General features: G+C 54.0%; 1 protein-coding gene across 2 annotated transcripts in view; it reads left to right on the top strand.

Annotated features, from left to right (window-relative positions):
* Positions 1-215: 215 nt before the first annotated feature.
* Positions 216-12,256, top strand: part of LOC141273493 (glutathione S-transferase kappa 1-like) — a 28,274-nt gene continuing 16,233 nt past the window's right edge. Inside the window, exon 1 of one of the 2 annotated variants that reach the window (XM_073685392.1) lies at positions 216-303. In XM_073685392.1, the coding sequence (XP_073541493.1) occupies positions 217-303 (87 nt within the window). In that variant the 5' untranslated portion in view covers position 216. Of the gene's footprint in view, positions 304-11,038; positions 11,199-12,256 lie in introns of those variants that run through there. The other variant, XM_073685393.1, reaches the window with a different exon arrangement.

The raw sequence follows: 12,256 nt of genomic DNA, 5'->3' as shown, positions 1-12,256 counted from the left end.
TAGCCTCAGCACTAACGCTCCTGGACTGGGCCCGGCGGGTGAGTACTCTGAACCCGCCGAATGCCGACGCCAGCCCCTACTTCAGCTAGATGTGTGTTCTCTGACACACATCTAGCTGAAGTGTATTGCAGCGCACGAAATGCCAGGCCCGTGTGCCGCAATACACGCACGCTGCTGGCCAATCAGAGGTCAGAAGCTGACCTCAGCGTACACGCGATGAGGCGCATGGCAGTGACGTCATGCGCCCCCATCGCTAGGACGCTGAAGTCAGCTATAGGAGAGGACGAGGTGCGGGAGAGGAAGGTGAGAAGGAGGTTTTTTTTTTCTTTATGCAATGAACAGCGGTGCGGGCAGGGGGGGAGCATATACATGGATTGGGGGGAGGCAGAAATACATACAAGGATTGGGGGAGGCATATATACAAGGATTGGGGACAGCATACATACATGGATTGGGGAGGGCAGCATATATGCAAGGATTGGGGGAGGGCAGCATATATACAAGGAATGGGGGAGCATATATACAAGGATTGGGGGCAGCATACATACAAGGATTGGGCGAGGGCAGCATATATACAAGGAATGGGGGAGCATATATACAAGGATTGGGGGCAGCATATATACATGGATTGGGGGCAGCATACATACATGGATTGGGGGAGCATATATACAAGGTTTGTGGGAGGGCAGCATATATACAAGGATTGGGGGATCATATATACAAGGAGTGGGGGAGCATATATACAAGGATTGGGGGCAGCATATATACATGGATTGGGGGAGCATACATACATGGATTGGGGGAGCATACATACATGGATTGGGGGAGCATACATACATAGATTGGGGAAGCATACATACAAGGATTGGGGGCAGCATATATACATGGATTGGGGGCAGCATACATACAAGGATTGGAAGAGGCAGGCATATATACATGGATTGGGGTAGCATACATACAAGGATTGGGGGCAGCATATATACATGGATTGGGGGAGGGCAGCATATATACATGGATTGGAGGGAGCATATATACAATGATTGGGGGCAGCATATATACATGGATTGGGGGGAGCATATATACATGGATTGGATACAGCATATATACATGGATTGGGGGGAGCATATATACATGGATTGGGGGAGCATATATACAATGATTGGGGGGAGCATATATACAAGGATTGGGGAAGCATATATACATGGATTGGGGGTAGCATATACACATGGATTGGGGGGAGTGACGCGCCCCCTGGGTCGTGGGGTACCCGGTGCCGGGCAGGTTGTTGCTAGGGGAGATGTCACAGTGGCGGTGACCCGGTCCGTGACCCAGGGCGGTCAATAAAAAGGGATTTTATAGTTTTTATGTACAAAGTTTGTGACGCCTCCTGTGGTATGCGGCTAAAGGGAGCCGCCGCTGCGGAGCAGGTCTTCTGGAGCGGATGTTAGTGCAGCAAAGCTGGTGTGGCTCTCCACAGGTAGAGCTTAGCTCCAGGGCAGTGTAGATGTTATAGGTGATGCTGGGCGTTGTAGTGCAGGGTTTGATGGCGCAGCAATAATCAGTCCACAACTTAATGGCGGTTTCCTCTTATCTTTACTGGCGGTGATTAGGCAAACCGGGACTAGGGTACTGGCTAGAAGTGGAAGTCCGGGCAGCCTGGAAGCAAGTAAGGAATCCACCTCACCAGGTGAAGTTGGAGGCCATCCCTTTCCACTAAGCTCTTTGGCCCTGCTGCTTGTAGCTGTGCGGTGGCCCTCGTCCCTGATTGCAACGTCTTTGTGCTCGCCCGTATAGCAGGCAGCTCGGGCCTTGCTGATGCGTCGCTCCCATGTGGCGGTGCTGGGCCCTGCGGTGCTGCTGAGCCTCCAGGCATCTGATGGGGCCAGGAGACCTGCAGTCTCCTGCCTTCCGGTTTCTGCTGCTGGGCCTTCAGTGCTCCACAGACTCGGACTCCCGTGTCCGGTTCCTCTGTGTTGGTTCCTTCTGGGGTGAACTGCCATGCAGCTCCACTCCCCAGCTCCTCTCTCGTCGACGTCCTCACTTCAACTCCTCACACTAAGTCTAACTATCCCCGCCCCCAGATCCCAGTTGCCAAAGGGAGGGACTCCCCTTGCTGGTCTGGAGCCAGGAAGTGTTGCATGCTTAGCAAAACCTAATTAGGGGACCCCTGCTTGCTTCCAGGCATGGCATCACCTCTTGTGAGGGAGGCAATGCCACTGTGGCAACCGGACTCCTGGGGTGCCACATTCCCCCCTAGTTAACTTCAGTACTCCCATACTGAGGATACATTTTAAAATTAACAAATAACAATTCACATTACAAACAGGTTAAAAAGTCAAAAATTACAAAAACCCAACAAAAATTGAAAGCATTCACTGCGGCACTTAGTCTTTACACCACAACCCGGGTAACTGAAATTTGGCTGGTGCGAACCGCATCAACCCACTTTGTGTATCGTCCCTCGGCGTGGCTTCAGGGCACTCTTTTGGTGGGCCTGGTCTTCAGCCACGCCTGCAGTTTATTTTCTAGGCCAATTAGTAACTATATCCAACATTGTCCTGACCACACCTAGTCCTGTGGTCCAATTGTCCATATATTTAACAAATATCTATATCCAGGATTGTTTAACGGTTACAATTATATACAACATACGCTTTAATTCTCTTATACTTTAGTTCCTCCAGCGGGCAGGAAGCTGACCTTTTGTACTCCGGGTCGACCTACGTAGTACATTTGTTGTCACTGTCCTACCCTGGTCCCTATTGTCTACCCCTGGTGTGGTGGGTTCACGATCCTCTACATTTCTCTTGGACCTACTCCGTACTGGTATACCGGACTGCCTTCTCCGGACTCCTAAACCCACCATGGGACTGACAGGTTCACTGCTAGCAGAGGCTAGATTCTCCTGATCTGCTGCTGATGAAACATCTGTCTCTGGGATCGGCTGGTCTTCCAGATCTTCTGGAGCCTCTGCAGCTTCCGGTGAGGCCGCTTGGAGAAAGGTCAGGACCTGTACCACAATCGCTTTGTTCACCTGCGCCCAAGACCGGGGAAATTCTCCGAGGACTGTCTGAACCATTTCCTCCACTTTTTCTGTGGGCCGAGGGCTGTCTTGATCGTCTTCTGTGTGTTTCAACTGTTCAGGACATACAGTATCTTCAAGTGGTCTCTTGAGACTGCCGCTGAAGTTTCCCCTCCATCTTTGCTGATGAGGCACACTTTGGTGTTGTCGTAATTCGAGGGTAGGACGGTGTATGGCTCAACCTCCCACTGGTCATCTAACTTGTGGACTCGTCTTTTCCTCTTAAGTACCTGTTCTCCAGGTGATAAGGGAACGGCAGGTGCGTGCTGATTATAAGTTTTCTCTTGCTTCTGTCTCGCCTGGGACAAACTTTTCTCAACACACTCTTGCACCTTGCGGTATTGTTGCTGCTGCTCTGTATCCCAATCTGCATCTGGTGATGTCGTCTCTGGTGTTAAGACTCCCATGTCTAAGTCGATGGGTAGCTTACCAGGTCTTGCTCTCATCAGGTAAGCCGGTGTACAGTTGGTGGAGTTCACCGGGATGTGGTTATATAGGTCCACCAATTCTGGTAACTTCTCTGGCCACAGGCTACCTTCTTCAAGGGGCAACGTCTTCAACAGGTCTATTACCACCTGGTTCATCTTCTCACACAACCCGTTGGTCTGGGGATGATATGGCATCGTCCTTATTTTCTTGCAGCCGTACTAGTTACAGAATTCCTGGAACACCTCTGCTTCAAAGGCTAGACCTTGGTCGGTAAGCACCCATTCAGGGTAACCGTGCGGGCGACAAAAGTGCTGTTGGAACGCTTTGGCTGCCGTCTGGCCCGTCTGGTCTTTCACTGGCACTACTACCAAGAACCGGGAGTAGTGGTCTACTATGGTGAGAGCGTAGACATAGCCTGACCGGCTTGGGGCTAGCTTCACGTGGTCCAAGGCTACCAGTTCAAGTGGTTGCTTGGTGATTATGGGCTGCAGGGGAGCCCTCTGCCTATCACGGTCTTTCCTTCTCAGGTTGCATGGACCACATTCTCGACACCATCTCTCGATTTCTTTCCTCATGCCAACCCAGTAGAATCACTCACGTAGCAGGACTTCCAACTTCTTCCATCCGAAGTGTCCTGCTCCATCGTGGTACGCTTCTAAGACCATTGGCGCATCCCGCCTCGGGACTACCACCTGCCAGACCAGTTCGTGTGTCTGGGAGTTGATACTTGTTCGACACAGCTTTCCCTCGTAGATGAACAGTTTGCCCTTCTCCTTCCACAACTGTTGGGTCTCCTGTGGAGCATCTGGATCAGGGTGCAAGTCAGCTTGTGTCAGCAACTCCTTTACCAGGTGGACAGCCGGGTCGCTATCCTGCTTCTCTGCCCATCCATGTTGGGGCAATGAGTTGAACGTGGCCTCTCTGTTGGCGGAGCACTTATCCCTCACACAGTGGGAGCACTGGGTCACCCCGTGACGATGGAAGCGGGTAGCTCTATCTCCTCCAGCTCTTCCGGGTCTTCTCCATCTGGCAAGTTGGGCATCCTGGACAACGCATCAGCATTTGCATTTTTATGCCCCGCCCGATACTTGATGGTAAACTCATAGTTAGACAGTCGGGCAATCCATCGCTGTTCTAGGGCACCAAGCTTCGCAGTCTCCACGTGCGTCAGCGGGTTGTTATCTGTGAAGACTGTAAATCTGGAGGAGGCGAGATAGTGTTTGAAGCGCTCTGTTACAGCCCAGACTATGGCGAGAAACTCCAACTTGAAGGAACTGTAGTTGTCGGGGTTCCTTTCCGTAGGCCTGAGCTTCCTGCTGGCGTATGCAATCACTCTCTCTCTGCCTTGTTGTACCTGGGACAGCACCGCTCCCAATCCGACGTTGCTGGCATCTGTATGAAGTATAAAGGGTTGGCCATAGTCGGAGTAGGCCAGGACTTCGTCTCCGGTGAGAGCCATTTTCTTTCGGGTGAAGGATTCGTCTTCTGGTTTACTCCATTTGAATGGAGGTTTCTGGTTCTTGGCCTTCTTGGACTGGCCCACTAGGAGGTCCTGCATTGGTGCCGCTATCTTGGTGAAACCCTTGATAAATCTCCTGTAGTAGCCTACCAGCCCGAGGAACTGCCGCACTTCCTTAATAGTGGAGGGTCTTGGCCAGTCTTTGATCACGGTTACTTTTTCAGGGTCTGCTGCTACACCTTCGGCGCTTACTACATGACCTAGGTACTGCACCTTGGGCTTCAACAGGTGGCACTTGGACGGCTTTACCTTCAGGCCAAAACCAGATAGGACTTCGAACACCTCGGCCAGGTGCTCCAGGTGGTCTTCATATGTCTTTGAGTAGACAATTACATCATCTAGGTACAGCAGGGCGGTTTAAAAGTTTTTGTGTCCTAGGCAGCACTCCATTAACTGCTGGAAGGTTCCTGGGGCATTGCAGAGCCCGAATGGCATGCAGTTGAACTCGCTGAGGCCCATTGGTGTTGTAAACGCGATCTTTTCTTTGTCCGCCTCTGCCACAGGAACCTGCCAGTACCCACTGGTGAGATCCAAAGTGGAGAAATAGTTATCTGATTTCAATGCTGCTAATGATTCCTCAATTCTGGGTAATTCGTAGGCGTCCTTATGTGTAATGCGGCTAATCTGCCTGTAATCAACACACATCCTCATTGTACCATCCTTCTTTCTAACGAGAACTAATGGAGCTGCCCAGGGGCTACAACTATCTCTGATCACCCCAGCCTCCTTCATCTCCCGTAACATTCCTTTGGTACATTGATAGTGAGCTGGGGGTACAGGCCGGTACCTCTCTTTAATGGGCGGATGATCTCCCGTGGGGATATGATGTTGGACCTCTTTTACCTGCCCAAAGTCTAGTGGATGTTTGCTGAAGACTCGCTCATACTCTTGGACCACCCGGTATACTCCATGCTTTTGGTGCAAAGGGGTGGAGTCAGTGCCCACTTGTAGCTTCTGACACCAATCCTCCATCTGCCCCTTAGAGCCATTATCCTCCGCCGGTTTGGACGGAGGCAAGGGTACCACTGCCTTTATTGCGTTGTTACTGACAGTGAACAGCTTAGCAAGGGTAGCATACCGGGGTAAATGGACCTCTTTCTCCCCACAATTCAGGATGCGTATCGGTACTCTCCCCTTGCGGACATCAACTACCCCCCTGGCTGTCAAGATGGTGGGCCTACTATCAGAGTACACGGGTTCTACCAGGGCCTGATAATCTTGACCCCTGAGACCAATTGCTGCCCGACACCATATTAACATTTCACTCCTAGGGGGCATTGCAATGGGGAATGGATCACTCATTCTGACACTGCCAACTTCTCCACCAGACAGTTCTACCTGTTGTCTTTTCATCAGGGCTCTGATCTCCTTCTGCAGAACTCGCTGCTGACTGGAACTGGCAGTCTCTGCGACCTGTTGCAACAAAAGAATAATTTCTCCAAGACAATTCTCTATCACATTGGTGCCTAAGGTTATTATGGGATGACTTTCTCGGCTATCAATATCAACAATAATCATTCCTTGTGATGGCAATTCTACTTTGCCAACTTTTATGGTCACCTCTTTATACCCCACCTGAGGCAAGGGCTGACCATAGCTGGCATAGATACTAAGATGTTCATCTGGACGACGGGTAATGTCTGAATCAGTCCAGTATTGCTTATAAAGGATATATGACATCGTGGTCACCTGGGACCCAGTGTCCAGCAGTGCGTTCATTGGGATGCCATCAAGCACGACAGGTAGGACCGGTCGTCCTCCCACATACTTGTCTCGCCAGCTTTGTGGGCCCGGTCGTCTTACTCCTGGGGGTTGCTCGTTTAAATTACAGAACCTTGCATAGTGCCCCGCCTTTTGACAGCGGCGGCAGATGGGTTGTCCGTCCTGGTCGTAGCGATTGCTGTTCCTCCCTCTGGTCGGTGGAATTCTTCTCTGTCGTCGCCACGGGACGTCATCTGGACTGGAAGCCAGCTGGATCTTTTCCTTGGGAGACACTTGCATGACCTGCACGGTTTTGGTTAGTGTAGCCACACTTTTGGTCAGCTCCTGGACCTGAAGGCGCAGGTCTGCAGATGGATCATTATCTAGGGTCTGCGCGTCAGCCTCCACAGGTGCTGGGGAAAAGGACGCCACCTCCTGGTGGTATGTGATCGCGGGGCGCCGGAGGGATGCAGTGCCGCCTGGGGTTGATTCTCGCAGCACCCGGATGGCTCTGTCTTTAAATTGCGCAAAGTCCAGATCAAGGGTTTGCAGAGCTATAATGCGCAGCTGTGTCCGGTGAGCGCCAGACAGGAGCCCCTCAATAAAATGCTCAGTCAGCAATCTGTCCTCATCATGCACACTGTCGGGGTCTACCTGTTTGATGGCCTGCAGTGCCTCCTGCAGGTTTAGAGCATAGTCCCGTACACTGTCCTGCATCCTTTGTTTGCACCCGTAGAACTTCATCTTAATTTCTGCTGCGGGTGTCAAAGGTATCTTTCAATCGGGCCAGTATTTCTTTTACAGTGCCTTTGCCTCTGCCCGGCCAGGACTTCACCTCTCTCTGGGCTGCACCGATTAGCTGGCCTATGAGGTTGCTGACTTTCTGCTCCTCAGACAGGGGGTACACTTTAAACAAACTGCGCAGTCTCTCCTCAAAGTCATTCAGGGTGTGCGACTCCCCTGAGTACTGGGGCAACCACGCCGCCCCCCGGTATGTAAGGCATTGATAATGGCATTGATAACGGCATTACAGTGGCGGCGGCCGCGCCTGCGGCTGAATCCTCCCCCCGTTGGGCATCTTCCTCCCCACTAGTGAACCTCAGCCAGGTCCTGGGCGTCTGCTGACGTACCAGTATGCTGCTCTGCAGGTGGAGGAATCTCTTACCTGGCGGTTCCGGATCGGGCCTCTTGCTTTTCCTCGGCGGGCGGCAAACCACGTGATAACACTGTTTAGTAAAGTCTATGGCACACAGGACCCGGTTATACCGGGCTTCGTGAATCCTGTTCGTGACGCCAAGTTGACGCGCCCCCTGGGTCGTGGGGTACTCGGTGCCGGGCTGGTCGTTGCTAGGGGAGATGTCACAGTGGCGGTGACCCGGTCCGTGACCCTGGGCGGTCAGTAAAAAGGGGATTTTATAGTTTTTATGTACAAAGTTCGTGACTCTACCTGTGGTATGCGGCTAAAGGGAGCCGCCGCTGCGGAGCAGGTCTTATGGACCTGATGTTAGTGCAGCAAAGCTGGTGTGGCTCTCCACAGGTAGAGCTTACCTCCAGGGCAGTGTAGATGTTATAGGTGATGCTGGGCGTTGTAGTGCAGGGTTTGATGGCGCAGCAATAATCAGTCCACAACTTAATGGCCGTTTCCTCTTATCTTTACTGGCGGTGATTAGGCAAACCGGGACTAGAGTACTGGCTAGAAGTGGAAGTCTGGGCAGCCTGGAAGCAAGTAAGGAATCCACCTCACCGGGTGAAGTTGGAGGCCTTCCCTTTCCACTAATCTCTTTGGCCCTGCTGCTTGTAGCTGTGCGGTGGCCCTCGTCCCTGAGTGCAACGTCTTTGTGCTCACCCGTATGGCAGGCAGCTCGGGCCTTGCTGATGCGTAGCTCCCACGTGGCGGTGCTGGGCCCTGCGGTGCTGCTGAGCCTCCAGACATCTGATGGGGCCAGGAGACCTGCAGTCTCCTGACCTCCGGTTTCTGCTGCTGGGCCTTCAGTGCCCCACAGCCTCGGACTCCCGTGTCCGGTTCCTCTGTGTTGGTTCCTTCTGTGGTGAACTGCCGCGCAGCTCCACTCCCCAGCTCCTCTCTCGAAGTCCTCACTTCAACTCCTCACACTAAGTCTAACTAACCCCGCCCTCAGATCCCAGTTGCCAAGGGGAGGGACTCCCCTTGCTGGTCTGGAGCCAGGACAGTGTTGCATGCTTAGCAGAACCTAATTAGGGGACCCCTGCTTGCTTCCAGGCATGGCATCACCTCTTGTGAGGGAGGCAATGCCACTGTGGCAACCGGACTCCTGGGGTGCCACAGGAGCATATATACAATGATTGGGGGCAGCATATATACAATTGACGTGCCCCCAGGGCCGTGGGGTACTCGGCAGCCGGGCCTCTGGTTGCCGGTATAGGGGATATTACGGTGGGGCTGGCACGGTTCGTGACCCAGGGCGGTCAGTCAAAAGGGGATATTAAATAGGGGAGATTTGGGAAAGTTTGTGACACCACCTGTGGTGCCTGGTGAGGATCACCAGCACTGCAACAGTCGTCTGAGGCAGATGTTAGGGCAGCTTGTGATGGGACGGCTCCCCACAGGTGGAGCAGGCCTCAGGGCAGCGAAGTGGTAGAGCGTGGGTTGCACTGGGCTTTGTAGTGCAGGGGGAACAATGGCGCCGATGAAAGAATGGACGGAGGCAGTGCAGTCATCCAAGATTTTACTCACAGTTCTTAAGACACTTCACAGGTGCACTGTACAGGTAAAGGCCTCCCGCGTCGCGCTGCGTTCACCGGGCAGGGGTTCAATCCTTCCTCAGGCGGCTTGGGAATATCTGGCAGAACCCCACTTTCTCATGTTCCTATTTTGACCGTCTTCACACTGGGTCCTTCTCCCTCTTGCCCTGCGCTGCCCACTCTGAGTCTTGTTCGGGTACTCTGAAGTCCCTCCTGTCCGTCGGAGTTACACAGACTTGCTTGACCCTCAGGGGACTAGAATGCGGCTACGATCCCTGTGTCTTCTGACAGATGCAGGGCGTACAGGTGCCGTCCTGCACACGCCGTACCCCCAAGGATCCTTTCTTAGAACGGAGCCTACTCCCTGCTCCCCTCCTGGGCCTCCTGACCTGGCCCTACTTGTGGAACAGAGCTCCTAATGAGCCTCTGCTCCCGGACTGTTCTTCTGAACTGTCTCGAGCTGTTCTTCAGAACTGCTCTCCTTCTACTAGTCTGCCACCCTAAGATGGCTTCCCTACTTATACTCCTACCAAAGTGCTTCCCCTAACTACTTCCTCCACCCACACCCACTACTGGTTCCCCCTACCTTTGGGTTCCCCCCACTCCAGCCAGGGTCAGAGCTCAGCAGCTGCGCTCTGCATGTTGCCCCTCCAGCCGACCTGGAGCAGTGTAGTGTTGGGTGCAGGTGTTGGGGTTCCGGGCAGCACTCCCTCCTTACCTGAGAGAAGGGGATACCACACCTCTGGGTGAGGTGTAGTACCTCTGTGGCGACTGAACCCTCAGGGGCGCCACACAAGGATTGGGGCAGCATATATACAAGGATTGGGGGCATATACCAAGATGGGGGTGGTCACATTCTTTACTTCTGCAGTCTCATACCCTGCTCCTTCCTGTGGCTGCTCTCTGCCCCACCTGCCTGCTCTCTGTATTGTATTGTACTGTGTTGTTTTCTCTAAACTACAACCTCAGTATTCAGGTTGATTTGCTGTGTTGGCACTTGGCGATAAATAAGTGGGTTTTGGGATGCAGTTTGGGCACTCGGTCTGTAAAAGGTTCGCCATCCCTGTCTTATGCTAATGACACTTGGCTCAAACTCTGTCAGAGTCTGACCTGAGTGTGCTCTCAGTGTGATCCGATTCTCTCGCATGAGAGATTCGCAGCACAGGTGTGGAGAAGATGGAGAACTTAATTTCTCCATCTTCTCCGCTGTCTCTGTAAATCAGACTGCACTTGGATGACTTCCGAGTGCAGTCTGATGTTATGGGTGTGTGTGATCAAATTATTGGATGCACTCTCAGAATGAGTAAAAAATCGCACTGCCTCATAGTATAACACTGGGCTGAGTGCTATCCTATAAAACATTGAATAGTATTCAGCTGTGTTATACGCTTGCTCTCATTAAGATGGCCAGGCTGTATTTTAACACTGTTTACCTTCAGATGAATCCCTATAGCTGCAGGTAAACAATGATTTTGGACATGAGAGGTTCCCTTTAAAAACAACTTCAAACTGTGCTGTGACCTTTGTCTGCTCCTAGCTTAGTGCAATAGTGAAAGCTGCCAGCAGAGGGCAGTGATGAGCTTTACTATCTGTAGACTTCCGAAGGTCAGACAAATACAAGAGGCGGGAGGAACATTCTCTCTTCCCACAATGCTCCTTGCAGTATAAGCAGTAGACATGTCTAAGAAGAAGGTGCTGGAGCTGTTCTACGATGTGGTCTCCCCTTATTCCTGGCTGGGCTTTGAGGTGAGAGATTTTTCTGCAGCACAAGGTGCGTCCTGTCCTGTACATTACACATGTGCACGGGCCGTCATTATTACTGCAGATGCAGCCTGGGAGAGATCTTCATAAGGTGATCTGTCAGCAGTAGGTCTCCTGAAAATGGGGACTCTTTTTTTTGCTTGAAGGGTATAAGTTACATACCACCCATCAACATCTCCCACATGCAGTGCAGGGTCTGTCGCCCTCTCTGCGCCCCATGGCCCTCGGCGTAGCGCGGGGCCTGTCGCCCTCTCTGCGCCCCTTGGCCCTCGGCGTAGTGCGGGGCCTGTCGCCCTCTCTGCGCCCCTTGGCCCTCGGCGTAGTGCGGGGCCTGTCGCCCTCTCTGCGCCCCTTGGCCCTCGGCGTAGTGCGGGGCCTGTCGCCCTCTCTGCGCCCCTTGGCCCTCGGCGTAGTGCGGGGCCTGTCGCCCTCTCTGCGCCCCTTGGCCCTCGGCGTAGTGCGGGGCCTGTCGCCCTCTCTGCGCCCCTTGGCCCTCGGCGTAGCGCGGGGCCTGTCGCCCTCTCTGCGCCCCTCGGCGTAGCGCGGGGCCTGTCGCCCTCTCTGCGCCCCTTGGCGTAGCGCGGGGCCTGTCGCCCTCTCTGCGCCCCTCGGCGTAGCGCGGGGCCTGTCGCCCTCTCTGCGCCCCTTGGCCCTCGGCGTAGCGCGGGGCCTGTCGCCCTCTCTGCGCCCCATGGCCCTCGGCGTAGCGCGGGGCCTGTCGCCCTCTCTGCGCCCCATGGCCCTCGGCGTAGCGCGGGGCCTGTCGCCCTCTCTGCGCCCCATGGCCCTCGGCGTAGCGCGGGGCCTGTCGCCCTCTCTGCGCCCCATGGCCCTCGGCGTAGCGCGGGGCCTGTCGCCCTCTCTGCGCCCCATGGCCCTCGGCGTAGCGCGGGGCCTGTCGCCCTCTCTGCGCCCCATGGCCCTCGGCGTAGCGCGGGGCCTGTCGCCCTCTCTGCGCCCCATGGCCCTCGGCGTAGCGCGGGGCCTGTCGCCCTCTCTGCGCCCCATGGCCCTCGGCGTAGCGCGGGGCCTGTCGCCCTCTC

Source organism: Phyllobates terribilis, unplaced genomic scaffold (genome assembly GCF_046119375.1).
Source record: "Phyllobates terribilis strain yellow unplaced genomic scaffold, ASM4611937v1 Scaffold_5__5_contigs__length_657084704, whole genome shotgun sequence".
Classification (NCBI taxonomy): domain Eukaryota; kingdom Metazoa; phylum Chordata; class Amphibia; order Anura; family Dendrobatidae; genus Phyllobates; species Phyllobates terribilis.
Note: the sequence above shows the minus strand (reverse complement) of the source record. Positions and strands in the feature narration are given on the sequence as shown.